The 17,382-nt window shown below is 41.9% G+C and overlaps 1 protein-coding gene across 6 annotated transcripts in view; it reads right to left on the bottom strand.

Moving 5' to 3' along the window:
- Positions 1-17,382, bottom strand: part of LOC119970344 (aminopeptidase O (putative)) — a 335,542-nt gene that overhangs the window by 152,671 nt on the left and 165,489 nt on the right. For all 6 annotated transcript variants that reach the window (XR_005461589.1, XM_038804804.1, XM_038804803.1 and 3 more), the window contains exons 12-13: positions 9,612-9,674; positions 9,175-9,270 (exon numbers count right to left, since the gene is read on the bottom strand). Coding sequence is in view for 5 of the 6 variants with exons in the window: in XM_038804804.1 (XP_038660732.1) it covers positions 9,175-9,270; positions 9,612-9,674 (159 nt within the window). In the remaining variant the exon portion in view is untranslated. The remainder of the gene's footprint in view (positions 1-9,174; positions 9,271-9,611; positions 9,675-17,382) is intronic.

A 17,382-nucleotide genomic window follows, 5' to 3' on the forward strand; every position in this document is an offset into this window, starting at 1 on the left:
CCAGCAAATCTGTAAATCTCCCCTACAACAGCCCAACCGATCCTCCCTTCCTTTTGAATTCAGATCTCTCTTTTCAATCTCGAGGTAATTTCTCCACCCAAAACACTGAGCCCCTGGCAATTTTTAACAACGGTCGCAGTAAATCTACCTGCCCCAGGCTGAGGCCTCTCCTGCGGTATTCTCTGCCTGACCATCAGGCACTTCCACACAGGCAATTTGTTAAAAAGGAATGCATGCTGTGGAGTTAACACACCACGGCGTTTAGAAAACTTAGACTTCCAGATTTCCCGTCAAGAGGTCCATACCCCTGCTTAGAAACCCTGCCGCAGTAATTATCAGGCCATAGTTCTAGGGTTTAATTCAACTAGAAATAAAGGTATTCTCAAGTGATTAGGGCAAAAAGGCTCACGTAAAATGACAAGTTATAAAATATTCATCCTTTTAATTATGTGGAAATTTCTCCAAAACTCAGCTATGCCTATCCTAATTCACACCAAGCCCCATTTATCAATGATCCCTATGCGACAACACTTTCATTTTAAATTTCTCACACTTCTTTTCAAATTCCTGCTTTGCCTCACTCCTCCTATCACTAACTTTCCCCAGCCCTAGGATCTTCTGAGATGTCTGTGCTCCTCCAAATCTGGTCTCTCGTGCATCCCTGGTTTTAGTAATTCCACCGATGGTGGCTGTGCCTGCAGATGCCAGTTCCTCGAAGTTCTGGAATGCCTTCCCTAAACCTTTTTACCTCGCTATCTTCCTCTGAGAGGTTCCTTAAACAATTCCTTCACTCAGGTTTTGGTCATGTGTCTTAATAACCTATGTACTTGGTATAAAAATCTGTTTGATAACGTTCCTGTAAAGCACCTTGGGATGCCTCACTACATTAAACATAGCATATAACAAGAACTTATATTTATGTAACACCTCTAATGGAATAAAGCTTTCTAAGGCACTGCACAGGAGCAATAAAAGACAAAATATGACACCGTGCCACATAAGATATCAAAAGTATGATCAAAGATGTAAGTGTTAAGAAGTGTTTTGAGGGCGGCACGGTGGTTAGCACTGCTGCCTACGGCGCGGAGGACTCTGGTTCGAATCCCAGCCCTGGGTCATTGTCCGTGTGGAGTTTGCACATTTTCCCATGTCTGCGTGGGTTTCACCCCCACAACCCAAGGATGTGCCGGGTAGGTGGATTGGGAACGCTAAATTGCCCCTGAATTAGAAATAAATAATTGGGTACTCTAAAAATTTATGGGGGGAAATAAATAAATAAATAACAAGAAGTGTTTTTTTGAAAGAAAGCAAGTACAGGGGCAGAAAGGGAAACCGCTGCATGTGACATTAAATAGATAAGAATTGAACCAGGCGAGGGCAGTCTCACCAGCTGGAAGACAGTGGATAAGAAACTTTCACAGTTTCTAGTGGTAGATTTCTGAACATTCGGCGGATGCTTTTTCTCCCCCAGCTAGTATCACTAGCACAGTGGTTAGTACTGCTGCCGCACAGTGCCAGGGACCCGAGTTCAATTTAGGCCTCTGGTGACTGTGTGGAGTTTGCACTTTCTCCCTATGTCTGTGAGGGTTTCCTCCGGGTGCTCTGGTTTCCTCCCACAGTCCAAAGATGTGCACGTTAGGTGGATTGGCCGTGCTAAATTGTCCCTCAGTGTCCAAAGATGTGTAGGTTAGGTTATGGGGTTGCACGAATAGGATGGAGGAGTGGCCCTCGGTGGGATGCTCTTTTGGAGGGTCGGTGCAGAGTCGATGGGCCAAATGGCCTCCTTCTGCACTGTAGGGATTCTATGATCTCTCCCTGAGATACCCAAACGCACTATTACTTCAACTGCAGAGCAAACACATGCAATCCCTAAATTCAGACCCCCAGCAACCTTGCAGTATTTCTTATCAGACACCTTAGAACTCCATCTTCCCTCTCTGAAATATACACTTTGAAGTTTATTTCTGCCTTTCCTTGTGTATCACTGGACCCTTCTCGTGAAGGAGCAGATTTTTTTTCTACTGTGTTTGTGTTCCCAAAATCACTAAACTACTAACCCCTTTGAAAACCATCAAGGTTTGTAAAACCTCATTTATTTTGCACATGTACAAACAAATACAGAAAACCTAACCTTTTTGTTAGGAGGCTTCCCAAGCTCACAAAACAAAACTAAATTAAACTGAAATCATGTTCCACCTTCTTAATGCACAAATATACATATAGAAACATAGAAACAGGCCCTTCGAGCCTGCTCCACCATTTATTATGATCATGGCTGATCATCAAGTTCAATAACCTGATCCCGCCTTCCCCACCATATCCCTTGATCCCTTTAGCCCCATGAGCTATATCGAATTCCATCTTGAAATTACACAATGTTTTGGCCTCATCTACTTTGTGTGGTAGCGAATTCCACAGATTCTCCACTCTCTGGGTGAAGAAATTTCTCCTCACCTCAGTCCTAAAAGGTTCACCCCTTATCCTCAAACTATGATCCCTAGCTCTGGATTCCCCCATTATCGGGAACATTCTTTCTGAATCTACCCTGTCTAATCCTGTTAGAATTTTGTAAGTTTCTATCAGATCCCCCTCACTCTCTAAACCCCAATGAATATACTCCTAACTGATTTAGTCTCTCCGCTCATGGCCCTCCATAGCAAGAACATCCTTCCTCAGATATGGACACCAAAATGGCACGCAATCCTCCAGATGTGGCCTCACCAATGGCCTGTAAAATTGCAGTAAGTCATATGCTTTAATCCTCTCACAATGAAGGCCAACATATCATTTGCCTTCTTTACTGCCTGCTGTACCGGAGCAACAGATGCACGAGCACTGGTCTTGCTAAGTATCTACCTCTCTCAATTTACACCCATTCAAATAATAATCTGCCTTCCTATTTTTGTTACTGAAATAGATAACCTCACATTTATCCACATTATACTTCATCTGCCATGCAAGCACAGTGGTTAGCACTGTTGCTTCACAGGTTTGATTCCCAGCTTAGGTCACTGTCTGTGCAGAGTCTGCATATTCTCCCCGTGGCTGCGTGGGTTTCCTCTGAGTGCTCTGGTTTCCTCCCACAAATCCCAAAGGATGTACTTATTAGATGAATTGGACATTCTGAATTCTCCCTCAGTGTACCCGAACAGGCGCCAAAGTGTGGCAACTAGCGGATTTTCACAGTTACTTCACTGCAGTGTTAATGTAAGCCTACTTGTGACAACAATAGATTACTATTATGTGCCTACACTCAGCCTGTCCAAATCCCACTGAAGCATCTCTGCCTCCTCCTCACAGTTTACCCTCCCACTCAACTTTGTATCATCTGAAAATTTGAAGATAATACATTTAGTTTCCTCGTCCAAATCATTAATATAAAATGTGAATCGTTGGCGTTCTAGGACAGATCCCCCACTGGTCACTGCCTGCCAATCAGAAAAATACCCATTTAATCCAACAATTTGCTTCCTGTCTGCAAACCAGCTTTATATCCATCTCAAAACCGAACCTGTAATCCCATGAGCTTTAACTTTACATATTAATCTGCTGTGTGAGACCTTGGCGAAAGCCTTCTTAAAGTCTAAATAAACCACATGCTCCGGTTCTCCCTGGTCAACTCTGCTAGTTACATCTTCAAAGAATTCTAGATTTGTCAAGCATGATTTTCCTTTCGTAAATCCATGCTGACTTTGTCTGATTACACCACTGCCTTCCAAATGCTGTGCTATGAAATCCTTAACTCCAGCAACTTCCCTTTTTGAATAGCAGGGTTACATTCACCACCCTCCAATCTATAGGAGCCATTCCAGAGTCCAAAGAATTTTGGAAAATTGCTACCAATGAATCTACTATTTCTACAGCCACTTCCTTAAATACTCTGGGGTAAAGATTATCAGACACTGGAGATTCGTCCACCTCCAATCTCATCAATTTCCGCAGAACCATTTATTTACTAATACAAATTTTCTTCAACTCCTCACTAAAACTATGTATCAGAACTTCTGGTACATTATTTAGGTCTTCCTTTGTGAAGTTAGCACAAAAGTACGAATTTAGTTCCTCAGCCATTTCTTCTTTGATGCCTGTTATGAATTCCCCCGTTTCTGACTGTAAACATTAGTTTTTATTAACCTTTTTCTCTTTACATACCGACAGAAACTTTCACAATCAGTTTTTATATCCCCCGCTAGTAGTTATACATTATTCCTAACACTATTCTAATGATATCTGCTGTGCAACTGCTTGCACTCTGAATCAAATCCTTAACAAAGACATTACTAAGTTGACAAACGAGAGTCATGAATCTGTGAAGACAGCATAGACAGTATTCAAAGGGCCTTAAGTGGTATTCGTCTCTCCCGGTAACGAGTTTCGAACGATGGTTTAGATAAAAGTGTTTATAGCTTACGGAGGATAACAGATTATAGATGATCGGGAAGGTCACACAGGAATACAGGCACGGAAGTTCATGATGGCAGACAGCCAAATACACAGAAGGCAGAATCAAAGAACAACAAAGGTATAATTGACCAGTCCCCGAGAAGGAAGGAAGGCAGTTACCCTCTAACAGTCTCAGAAAGTGGACAGGCCAGTTTCTAACCACCAAGCCTGAAGGTTTACAGCAAACACGCTTTTACTTCTGACAGCCAAGGCAGTGCAGAAAACCTCTGTAACTGCAGTTTTAAAATATCTTCCCTGGACCAGGAACAGATGGTTCCCAGATTTGAGTATCATCCCTGCATTGTGCGGTAACTAAAGCTGGTTATTCAATTTGGATGTTGTTTGAAGAACATGGGAAGTCGTACAGAGTTCAGGTATCATGGATATATTTTTTAACCCGGGGTATGTTCTGTAGAAACTGTGTGTGTCTAATAATCCATACATATTAACTGCACGAGAGCAGAGTAGTCAGGTTTATGTGTATTTGTCTTTTCTTTTCTTTAATGGGCTGGATTTTCCAGTTCCCCAGCCACGTGTTTCTCGACGGTGCGTCGTTCGTTGGCAGTGGGAAGCTATCTTCCCGCCACTTGTCAATAGATTTCCCATTGAAGCCACCACACGCTGCCAGGAAACCCACAGGCGGAGGTGCACTGACAGCAAGAAAAGAGAATCCCACCCAACAGAGAATTCCAGCCAATAAATAGTCTTGAATAACTGTTACCTGACAACTCGGCTATTTAGTCTCCTCGCACAAACAAACTAAAACAATACACCCCCGTGAATAAGTGTTCCCAGTTAGGATACCCTCCAAAATAACATAAGCTTGCTTTGTGACATAACAGCACATGGTGTTTCACATTGACCCCTTCAAAAACCACATCCAGCAAATTCCACCTCCGCATTGCCAGTGCCAAAAAGAATTCCATACCTACATGGATGGCCAGAGACTAAAGCATGATCCCAATCCAACATACTTGGGAATGACTCTAGATAGGACTCTATCATTCCAAGAACAATTGAAGAAAATCGTCAAAACCAAGTTTGCTGACGATACGGTCATAATGGGCCGGATCTCGAATAACGACGAGTCAGAATACAGAAGGGAGATAGAGAACCTAGTGGAGTGGTGCAGTGACAACAATCTCTCCCTCAATGCCAGCAAAACTAAAGAGCTGGTCATTGACTTCAGGAAGCAAGTACTGTACACACCCCTGTCAGCAACAACGGTGCCGAGGTGGAGATGGTTAGCTGTTTCAAATTCCTTGGGGTACACATCACCAAAAATCTGTCCTGGCCCAACAATGTCAACGCTACCACAACTCTTCACAACTTTTCTCAGATTGTATCAAATTGCAAAAAAATACTCGTAGGATCCAGCATTCCAAGTTCCCCTTCTGGAATTGACCATTAGATCCATACACTTAGCACAGGGCTAAAGAGCTGGCTTTGAAAGCAGATCGAGGCAGGCCAGCAGCACGGTTCAATTCCCGTACCAGCCTCCCCAAACAGACGCCGGACTGTGGCGACTAGGGGCTTTTCACAGTAACTTTATTTGAAGCCTTGTGACAATAAGCGATTTTCATTTCATTTCATTTTCATTTGTTAAATTTTGTATGACTGATACACAGCTATCGCAAAAATAGATTAAGTTATAAAAATAACAAGAAAATCTGTTTCCTAGCATTCAGTTCCTTATGGGCATGGACCCACCCACAATGGAGCCCTAATTTCTCACCATCACTGATTGAGAGCATAAGGTTTACCAATATGGGAAGAAGGAGGGGATAAAATGACACTGGCCCAGTAGTAAAAACTCTTCCAGGGGCTTGGAGTCCAGGAAAGCTGCTGCGGAAGAGTAGGAGTAGCTTTGCTTAGCCAGCAATGTTATGCTTTACCTAGGCATGCGCGACACCGACAATAGTTCCATTCCCTAGCACTGACTGCCTTCAATATGCATATTATCAAAACTAAATATTTAAAAATAAAATTACTATTAATTCAAGTTGAAACCAAAATATCATAGGCAATGAGCCTATTTATTAAAAGAAATCTAGTAACAGTTCATACTCCAAGCGTTGGTGACATTTTCATAGCAGTACTAATGCAGAATTCTGAATGCTACTCCGATTATTCTCAAGCTGGAAAAGTCAGAGTTGCGTGTACAGATATTTAATCACAAATGGTATACAGTTTACCACCTAATGATCACCAGTGCAATTTTAAACAACTTTCATATATTTAGGGTATTGAATAAAACAAAGCATCACCAAGTGCCTCTCAAAGGAATTGTATAAACAAAATATGACATCAGGTCACATAATGAGCAATTTTGGAAGGTGATCAAAAGGGTGGTAAAATAGGTAGATTTTAAGGAGCATCTTAAGGGCAAACAGTGAGGTAGAGAGGCAGAGAGTTTTAGAGAGGGAATTCCTGGGCATAGGACCTAAGCAGCTGAAGTTACAGTCATCATGGTGGAAGGATTAAAATCCCTTATACTCAAAAAGCTAGATTTAGAGGAGCTCATACTTAGTAGAGGCCATAGAGGAACAAGAGAGCAGGGATGGGAATTTTAAAATCGAGCCATTGCTTACGCAAGAACCAGTCAAGGTCAGCAAACATGGGGGTGATGGGTAAACAGGATTTTTGCAAGTTAGACTAGAGGCAGCAAAGTTTTGGATCACCTCAAATTACCAAAGGTGCGATGGAGTGAACACTGAAGACAATGGTTTCAGTCTTCCCAACACAACTGAAGAAATTTCTACTCATCCAGTACTTATGTCAGATAAGCAGTACGACAATTTAGTGGAGGGATTGAGATAGTGGTACGGTAGAGGTGACTGTCGTGAAAATGCGTGTTTTTGGATGATGTTATGGCGGTTGAAAAGACCGATCAGATAGTTTATTTCAGTCATTAAAAAGTAAATGACAGTGGTGCAACTTTTTTTTAAACTTTAAGTATGTACTTTATTAGCAGGCTGTTAAACCAGATGCTTTCATTTTGCAGTCGATGAGTGAGTCCATTATTTCCAAGTGGTCTTGCTCTTTGTGCACTTGCTTGTTGTACACAATATGAGTGGCACTTCTTTAAAATTCATTCTTCAGAAATGAATGTTAGGGCAGGCCAGCCTTTATTACCTTATCCCTTGTTGTCCTGATTTGGCGATAGCCGGCATTTTTCTCAAGAACATCTTGAAACAGCTCCCGCATTTGCCTTAAACCACTTTTAGCTACTTAGCTCACTATTTTGATTTAACTAAATTTATTTCTAGGTTTACTATTTCTAAACCAGTAACTAGCATATATATGCCTGTCATCATGCCTCCAATTAGTTACATCATTCACAGTTGAAGAATCCCATTTTTTCCAGTCCTATAATTCAGTCCCCTGGCACAAGGAATGATCCATGTGGCCCTTTCCTACACCATCTCCATGGCCTGAGTACCTATTTGTTTCTTGGGACCACAGGAGCTACAGTACTCAGGTTGAGATCTGACCAAAGGACTGCAATATAGCTCAGTGCTCTAATTACTTTGTTAAATGCCACTTGATCACCAAAGATTCAACACCAAGCTGACCAATCATCATTACTGGAAAATGCATCTGTACCTATATTGGATGAAAACAAGATTAAGCCTTGTTACAATGGCTTTCTGTGGTCAAACAGCCTCACACCACTCATTGCCTAGATTTAGAAATTAAGAGTAGCCACTTGGGAGAAAGACACCAAAACTGATGGGAACTACGAAACCTTATCTAAAGATAAGGAAATAAATAGTGCAGAATAATTGTAGGAAAATACTGCATTGATTTAAAAATGGGTATGATTAGACATTAACTCCACAGCATATTTTAAATCTGTCTCTTTGCCTTTAGTTCCCTTTTATGGTGAACAAACATTTAATTGGAACTGCTTATTTCCCGAAATGCCATAGTCCCATAAAAAAGTATATATCAGACAAGTTTACCGAACAAATTATAAGCAACAATTTACTAGCTACTGTTGGCCACATGGAAACTCAGATGAAAGAAACTCCAGGACTGTTTCCCTCATGCCTGTAACTTGTTCTCCCTGACAATGAGCATCTAGAAAACCATAAATATTAGACAAGAGTGTCATGTGTGTGTCTGGTCACACTAAACAAAAGGACAAGATCCTGAATGCAGCAGTCCTCTCAAGCATATTGACACACAACAAGCAGAATCAGCTTTGTTGGCTTGTGCATGTTCACAGGATTGAAGATGGTCACATACCCAAGGATCTTATGTGTGGCAAGGTAGCTAGAGGCAGAGGATCAGTGCGACACCCACAACTCGGTTTCAAAAATGTTTGCACACATGACCCAAACATCGATTCTCACATTTTGAAGATACTAGCAGAAGAAAGTGGTGACATCATCATACGACACTGTGATGGTCACTGGTTGCAGTATCTTGACAATAGGCACCAACACCGAAAACAATAGCCCACAACATCATATGTATGAATCTGTCTCTCACGGTTTGGTCTCTTCAGCCATCAGCAAAAGTACCTCATCTTACACAGCTGAAAAAGATCCACTGACAAAGTACAAGCTACAATCGCATTTTAAAATTCCTGTTATCTTATGCTTTGCTCCCACCTTCAAGCACATTTTCAGCCTACGAAAAATCCTTTGGAAATAAGCATGAGTGTTTAAACAGAAGTTATGAAGGAAGCTTAAGAATATTTTCCAGTAAGCTTTGCATACATACTTCTTTGAAAGTCACCACGTCCTTACAGCTGCGCTTCCTTTTACAGGTGCGTGTGCGTTTTCGGTTCTTTTTATTGAACTCGACCCATTTGACGACCTAATGTTAATAATCGTAGTTACTGAAGTAAAACAACACACTTTATCGCATACATATTTTACTATTAAGGCAATATGTTCTTCAGGCTTCCCATGATACTAAATATTCATAACTAATAATTTTAAGACCATGTGAAATGAACTTAGTCCAAAAGTGCAGAATAGCAACTTGTCGAGTGTGTGTCGCATTTCCCCTCGTTATTAGCATCTTCCGAAGCGTTGGTGTATTTTTAAAATAAAAATAGGAGCTAAAACACGGTGTTTGAGATGCATTAAAAGAACTTGTCAAATCTCCAAGTTACAATTTGACAGCCACTCGCGCGGAACATCACCATCCCTCACCTCATCCTGCACTTCACGAACCAGTCGATTCTCTGTCCATTTCAGAGTGCCATCCAAAAGGGGCTAAAAAAGGGTGAAAAATAAATCTGGAATTTCACATTTTCAAACTTCAAGGAACAGGAATTTTAGTTTAGGTCAAAATTTAATCTGCTCACGTCCCTTTTTGATTGCGTTCCACAGGCAGCGAGTACCAGAACCGGTTTGTAACAGCGCCATCATCTTGCTCTGCCCATCATGTTGCTCTCAGTCTTCACAACCACCTTCTTCTCTCTCCCTCTCCCCTCCAGCCCACACCCAACTAGCTCCCTCCCCTTCCCCTCCCAAGGCAAATTACCGAGGAACCAACTCGGGGTCGCCTCCAACTGGAACATCGGGAGGTTTACAGCAGCTGCCGTAGCTAATGATGACCATGTTTTTTTCTCTCTCTCTCTACCCCCCCCCCCCCCCCCCCCCCCCCTCTTTAATAAAAGTTCACATTGTTGCTTCCTTCCCATCAGTGGCTGGCGGCTTCTTCCTGGACAGGATGTGTACGGACTAGTGCTGCACGTGGCCGCTGCCCGTGCCGCTCGCGCTCTGTGCGGGGGCGCGAGGGCTCTCCTCCCGCTGACACAACGTTCCAGCCGTGCGAGCGGGAGCAGCGCTCATCCCACTGCCAGTCCCCGGGCCACTGTCTAACTCCCTCGGAGCCTACTGGAGGCGGAGTTCCAAACGCCCATTCAAAAATAAAGCAGAGTCGCTCGGGTGGGGACGAAATTACAGCTTCTTACCACCCCCGCCCACCGTTGTTTCGTGTGGCACCGCCCCGTGTGTAGGTGGGCGGTGAGTGGGAGCTGGAATGTTGAACTTGATCCAACATTGATCATTCAGCCAGCAAAAGCCTCATTGTCCTTCGGATACCAAACATAACTTACGTACTGCCCCAGCTAACCGCTGTCAGGCTACACAATAACAGAACACTTGTATTCAGCGCTGCCAACATGGCAAGTTAACACAAATACATTAAATACTTTTCCGACTTTGCATTCAAGCGACGAAGGTTAATATTCAATAAAGCGTCCAAACACACTGTGCCCACTGAAACGCTAAAAAAAAGCATTCTACTCACTTTAATATACCATTTTGGTTCCGATTAATTTCGCCCTGATCGCATACTTTACTGTGAAATTCCGTAGCTTTATGTATATCACCCGTGCTAATCTCTTTGATGAAATATGTTAATAGCTGCTACGTGAAAGTTAAATCAATATATAAACAATATGTATATTTATTAACAATAGAGTAAATTGAATCTAATTTATTGTGCTGCAGTTTCTCCAACAACAGATTTTGGCAGGGAATTCCAGAGCTTGGCAGTTGAAAGCACACGGGCCAACAGTATTTAAAGTTTGCAGTTATCCTGAACAGCCAGACTATCTAGAATAATCTGTTATAAAATCAAAGTAAATGCACTTTACCACTCAGTTCATTCCATTTTTTTTGCACTATATTGTATTATGCATATTTGAAATCAAGTCTATCTACAACAATCCTTCCCTGCCCATGGGCAAAGTTTTACGGCCCTGTCGTGGCAGGCGTGAGGATGGAAAAAGTGGCAGGCCGCATAAAAGTCCATTGACTTCAGTGGGCCCAAATAATTCCACCAACAGAAGGGGCCATGAAATTTCACCCCATGATTCTCTGAGCCATGAGAATCAGACCTGCACAAATTATGCTTTGGCACAACTGGTAGATATTGAGAGCTGAACTGTATTGTGTCTCACGATGGGCTATAACTTCCTTGGGAATGGCAATCAGCATCGGGCTGTCACTCCGTATCCACTTACCAGATCCAGATTTTGTCTATCACACTGAAAATAACATGCCAGTGAGAAGGTAAATGTTCATGGTATAAGGGTCCTTCCTGTTGATTCCCTTACTTCCCCTTTATTTTGTGCCATTATCATTTTGATCCATGGATGTTTAATGGGCATGTATCTTTAAGTCAAGCAGCAGAGAGAATGAGGAATTGAAGAAGTTTCAACATAGTATATGGTGCTAGATTTTGAGCAGCAAAACTCCGACTTTGTGGCACCCAAGAGATGAGGTCAGATTTGATTAGATTGGTTGTTTGCCCAAAAACAGGTGGTGATTGGATTCTGCCTGAGTGGGGTGATTCCAGAAACCTAAGGAAAGCAGAGTTGGGTCCCTGGACACTCATGGGAAGTGACCTGCTCTCTTTCTCTCTCTGTTTCTCTCTTGGATTTTTTCCAGAAAAGCTGCTGTGTTCCTGAAACTGCAGAGACCTGAATGAACCTACAGTGAAACCATTACAGACTGGAAAACAGAAATCTCAACCTAAAAGCCTAGTTTGAAGGAAAGTGTGTTAGAAACAACTATCTGAAATAAAGACTCTCAGCTTTTACTTATCATTATTTTACCCCCTCTTCCCTCTGTACTTGTGTGCCTTGTGTGTGTAGAAGGTGGGGTGACTTTAAGTGCGGGGGGGGGGGTTAACAATTAGATAACAGTTCACCTGTTTTATTGCTGCATATTTAGTTATTGTTATTAATTAACTTAATTATGTTTAAATTTACAAACCTGTTGACTATAATTATTGGGCAAAGACTTTGGGTATTTTTCTAAGAATTATTGGTTAATCCAATTGTATCGTACCCAGGTGAATGGGAAGCTTGAATTGACTGCACCCTAGTCTAGGATGTCATATCAAAGGTAAGTGGATGGGATTTTGGAGGTTGGTGGGGGAGATGTCCATCTGTGATACGTGTGGGTCGGGTTTGGGTAGGGAACACTGTGGAGGGGGGCGTGGGGGGTGGGTGGGAGTGTTGCTGGGGGCGGTGAAGGGGATGCTTGGGGCGGGGTGGCTGGTGGGGAGTCGTCTGTAGGGCCGCGAGTGTGGCGGGAGTCCCATGTGGGTCTGAATATATAAAATAGTTACACAGAAGTTAGAAGTGGTTTTATTTCTTCTAAAATTTTCTGAGTAACTATTAGCATAACCCTGGCAGAGCTAACCAAAGGTAATGATTTAAATAATTTTGTCGGATGGTTCCCAGCACAGTGCAATTGTTCAAGACGTTAGCACTTCTGGACAATTGTGGTGCAAATGCTTATTTGGGAACTTCTGAGAGAATTCCCCAGCACATCTTTGGCGTACCCCCCCAAAATCTAACACTGGGAAGACGGGATGTTACTATGTTTTATGAATGCTGCATCACAGAGTAATTGGATGTGCAGCTTCACACAATGTGAGCTCCTGATTTGAATTAGGGGGTTGCTAAGTAAAAGTCAGATAAACAGAACTGCTATAGTTCTGTTCAATAATTCTATTTTAATAGTCATTTAATTTACTGGACAGAAGCTGGGATACAGTAATCATAGCATTTTCTGCCTTTTTTAAAAAAGGACTGCAATAAAGGAACAACAGCATCAAATATAACTTGGTGAACATCGGATAGACAGTGAAGCCTGGAGGCACCAATTTCTAGCAAGGACTAGAAATAAATGAGAAGTAGGGCTAAGCAGACACCAGTTGAATTATCAGTAGCAATGCACTAACAATATCACATTGCATGGGACAATAAAAACACTCCACTCATCCTGCTTCATTTTATATCAGCTGGGTTAAACTACAGAACAAATGCTCATTGGTGTTCACGGTAATTTTTCTCTTCTTACCAACACCACTAACAATTTGAGGAATACTGACAGAGGCATTGATCTCGTTGTGTTACAGGGCTAATTTTGAACATAACCGTCCTTTATTAGGCACTAAGTCATGGATAGCGAGGTTTTCTTTCATCCACAGCTATGTATTTAATCACAATATTCTGCTTTGAACATATTGTTATTGGAATAAACAGACTATATTACACTATGTTCTGGAGTTCCAAATAAAGGAAACTATTTTGATAAATGCTGCCAACAGAACAGGCCACACTACTATCTATGGACTGTTCAATGGAAAATACCAATTTCTCAACAAATGTAAAGCCCAAAAAAGTGTGAAATCAATATGCCTGTGTGTACCAGATGCAATGGTAATTGCATCTATTACTTCAGTTTCAATAGAGCTGGTTGTAAGTCTCAGGCCAACAGGATTCCATTGAATGAATAAGATGCAACACAACATTATGCTTTTGGCTTGTGAAAGATAACTAACAAGATATTAATCTTTTCTTAAATCAGATGGTCAGCAAACATCAGGATCAACATGGCCAAATGAGATGAAGTCTCAAAGCATGCCCCAAACAAATCTAGCAAAAGTCAGTATGCGCTGTCTCAATGCATATTTTTCAACAACATATGTCTTGAGAAATGTCTGGTTGTGCAATCTGACAGTGAATCGCTTCACGCCTCTTGATCCTTATCATATAGAAAAGCTGTATGGTTATGAAGCCCAGATAAGAATTATATTACATTGCGCCATGAAGATTATTAAGCCAAGATGGTTGCTAGATTAATGTAAACTAGTCATCTATATAAGAGTTTGTTAGTTCGTTAGAACCACCCGTGGCATGGGTAACCTTCAAAGTTTTTACGTTTTAACTTTCTTACTTTTATTTGCATCTTTTCTTTCCTCCTATTCCACTGTCTTTCTTTCTTTCTGTTTCTAATATGAGGAATTCACCTCATTTCTTTCTCTGTCGCATGCAATATCTAGAGATCTTAATGTAGTGCCTTAGTCAGATCTTGAGTACTGCATCCAGTTCTGCTTACTAAGATAAAATGAAGGTACTCATGCACTGAGTGCATTTAAGCACAGAACAGCCACAAGGCTGATATTTAGTAGCAACGGTCTGAGTTATCAGTAAATGCTGGTGAAATTTAAACTTTTCAGCTTTGAAAGGAGGCACCTGGGTAATGCCCTTAAAGAACTTTATTAAACAAAATGGAAAACGTAATCCAGAAAATTCTTTGACTTTAAATTGTGAAATTCATTCAATAAACCATACATCCTAGCTAATGAAAGGAAAATGTGGGATGGATAATCAGAAAACTTTCCATGACACAAAGAATGACCAACACATGCAATGTTCCCCTAGATACAGTAATGGAGATAAAAACCCTAATCATTTAACAACCACTTGGAAGTTGTAATGGTGCACTGAGAATTATCCTAGAATAGATAAACTAAGATCAGTCAGAATGCCTTCCTCGCCTGTAATTGTGGGATGGCAATAGAGATGCCACAAAACTGAGGAGAAAATTGACTTCTATTTCCACTTGTGATTATCATCCAATATAACTAACACAGATGGACAACAGGATGCAAGAATAGGATTTGGCTTGGTAGAATTGAGGGAATAAAGCTCTCCAGATCATCCTTCCCATACTTTACAGTACTGTTATACAATCAACAAATTCCAACATCCTCACTGAAGTCAATTCCTCCAGCATTGCAACCACGATCATTCAAATTCAGCTCCATTGACCTGGACACTGCATCTGTAGGTTGTCATGTGAGAATACCTTTAAGAAATGGGTGTTTTTTATAGAATAGCAGTAGTGGGTGTCCCTTTCAGAAATGGTGTTTATTACTGCAGTGATGTCAGAGTGTGGGTTGAGCTGGGCTGTCTGTCAACTTTTAGTTTCACTTTGGGCTTGCAGCTACAGGGTGTGTTTAGTTTTGGAGAAGCTGCGATCATAGCAGGATGTGTATGAATCTCTGCAAGTTTATGGATGTCCATTTGGTGATTTCAACTGTTCTCAGTAGTGAAATTAAACCTGATGTCTTTCTGTACAAAGGGTTCTTTTTGTCTTTTGGATGTTAAAAGGAAAGTTTAAGGATTACTTAAGAGTGCTATATTCTTTGGAGGTTGTATTTAAATTGATGGTTGCTAAGATGTTCACGGTATGTTTTAAAAAGGTTAACTGAGTTCATAGAATAAACATTGTTTTGCTTTAAAAAATACTTTTAGATTTCTGCTGTACCACATCTGTAGAGTGGGCTATATGCTCCCCATAACCACAATCTATTAAAAGTTGTGGGTCAGGTGAACTCCATGATACACTTTGGGGTACTCTAAACCTTGGTCCATAACAAGGCCAAGTAATCAATTTCCGAAGCAGATCCTCTTTTTACTTTAGGATGGTACCCGCTCTCAAGGAGGACTGTGAAAACCTTTTAAGGCCACTCTGAAGGCTTTATTGAAAAGCGAAAAAATGTACATTTGTACATGGGAGGAGCTTGCCACAAACGGTGTGCCATGAGGCAATGCTTCCTCCAGAAAGCCTCAAAACAGTTGTAAACTGATTGCATAGACTCTGCTGAGGAGTAGCAACAGAAGTGGAAGGGGAGACAGAGAACCTTGGCTTAAGAACCCCCCTTTCCCAGGGCAACTCTTAATAATAATATTTATTAGTGTCACAAGTGGGCATACAATAACACTGCAATGAAGTTACTGTGAAAATCCTTAGTCGCCACACTACGGTGCCTGTTCGGGTACACTGAGGGAGAATTCAGAATGTCCAATTCACCTAACAAGCACTTCTTTTGGGACTTGTGGGAGGAAACCGGAGCACCTAGAGGAAAACCACACAAACACTGGAAGATCATGCAGACTCCGCACAGACAGTGACCCAAGCCAGGAATCGAACCCGGGTCCCTGGCACTACAGTGCTAACCACTGTTCTGCCATGCCACCCTTGTCCTCTCTGGGCAAAGACCTGCGGTTCCACGATTGGCTTGCTGAGTAATCCGAGGAGACACAAATCATGAAGTCTGTCAGACACCATTCTTGTTTCGAGAGATTGATGACAGCGCTGATAATCTTGTATGCGGTAGGGGTGTACCTTTGATTGCTTTCATCCCTTAATTCTTCAAAATTGCACTACTGTGAGGAGATAATTTGCTGAGGATAAGGGTTACTTCGCAATTTATTTTCAACCTTGCTGACTTCTGCTGAAATATGTTTCAGGGTTGTTTGTCAGTAATTCAATTAGCCATTATATCATATGGGGCTCTTGGATTAGGAATAGGAAAGCATTTCTTCACAACTGAGCACCCTCTCCAGGATGCACTCTTCATCCCACATGGGGAAAGAGCTAGAAAAGTTGCCCTAAAAATAGTTTGTTCCATCGCTGGCTGGAAAAACGCTCATTTACCTGCAGCCCGAAAATCAAAGTTAAACTCAATTTTGGAACCTGGGATATATGAACCCTCATGGATAACAAGCAAAACAATTGACCGGATTGGAGAACTGCCTTTGTTGTCCATGAACTCAGGCACTCCAACATTGATGTCGCTGCCCTGCAAAAGACCCGAAGAGCATGCAAAGGGCAGCTGAAGGAATCTGGTGGTGGTTACACCTTCTCCTGGAGATGAAAGCCCTAGGATCAGCCCAGGACACATGGAATTGGATTTGCCTTCACGAACAAACTCATCCACCGACTCTCAGAGCTCTCTGTCGGCATCAATGACCGTCTCATGACTCTCCATCTACAACTTGTCAAGAACCAGCTGGTAATGGTCATGAGTGCCGATGCCCTAATCCCTGATGCCAATGAGGGGCTATTTAGCACAGGGCTAAATCGCTGGCTTTGAAAGCAGACCAAGCAGCCAGCAGCAAGGTTCGATTCCTGTAACAGCCTCCCCGAACAGGCGCCGGAATGTGGCGACTAGGGGCTTTTCACAGTAACTTCATTTGAAGCCTACTCGTGACAATAAGCAATTTTCATTTCATTTCATTCATGATGAGCGCAAAGAAAGCTTCTGCTCCACCCTGGACACCATACCCTCCGTAAGAAGTCCTACAACATCAGGTTAAGGTCCAAC

Source organism: Scyliorhinus canicula, chromosome 8 (genome assembly GCF_902713615.1).
Source record: "Scyliorhinus canicula chromosome 8, sScyCan1.1, whole genome shotgun sequence".
In the NCBI taxonomy this organism is placed as follows: domain Eukaryota; kingdom Metazoa; phylum Chordata; class Chondrichthyes; order Carcharhiniformes; family Scyliorhinidae; genus Scyliorhinus; species Scyliorhinus canicula.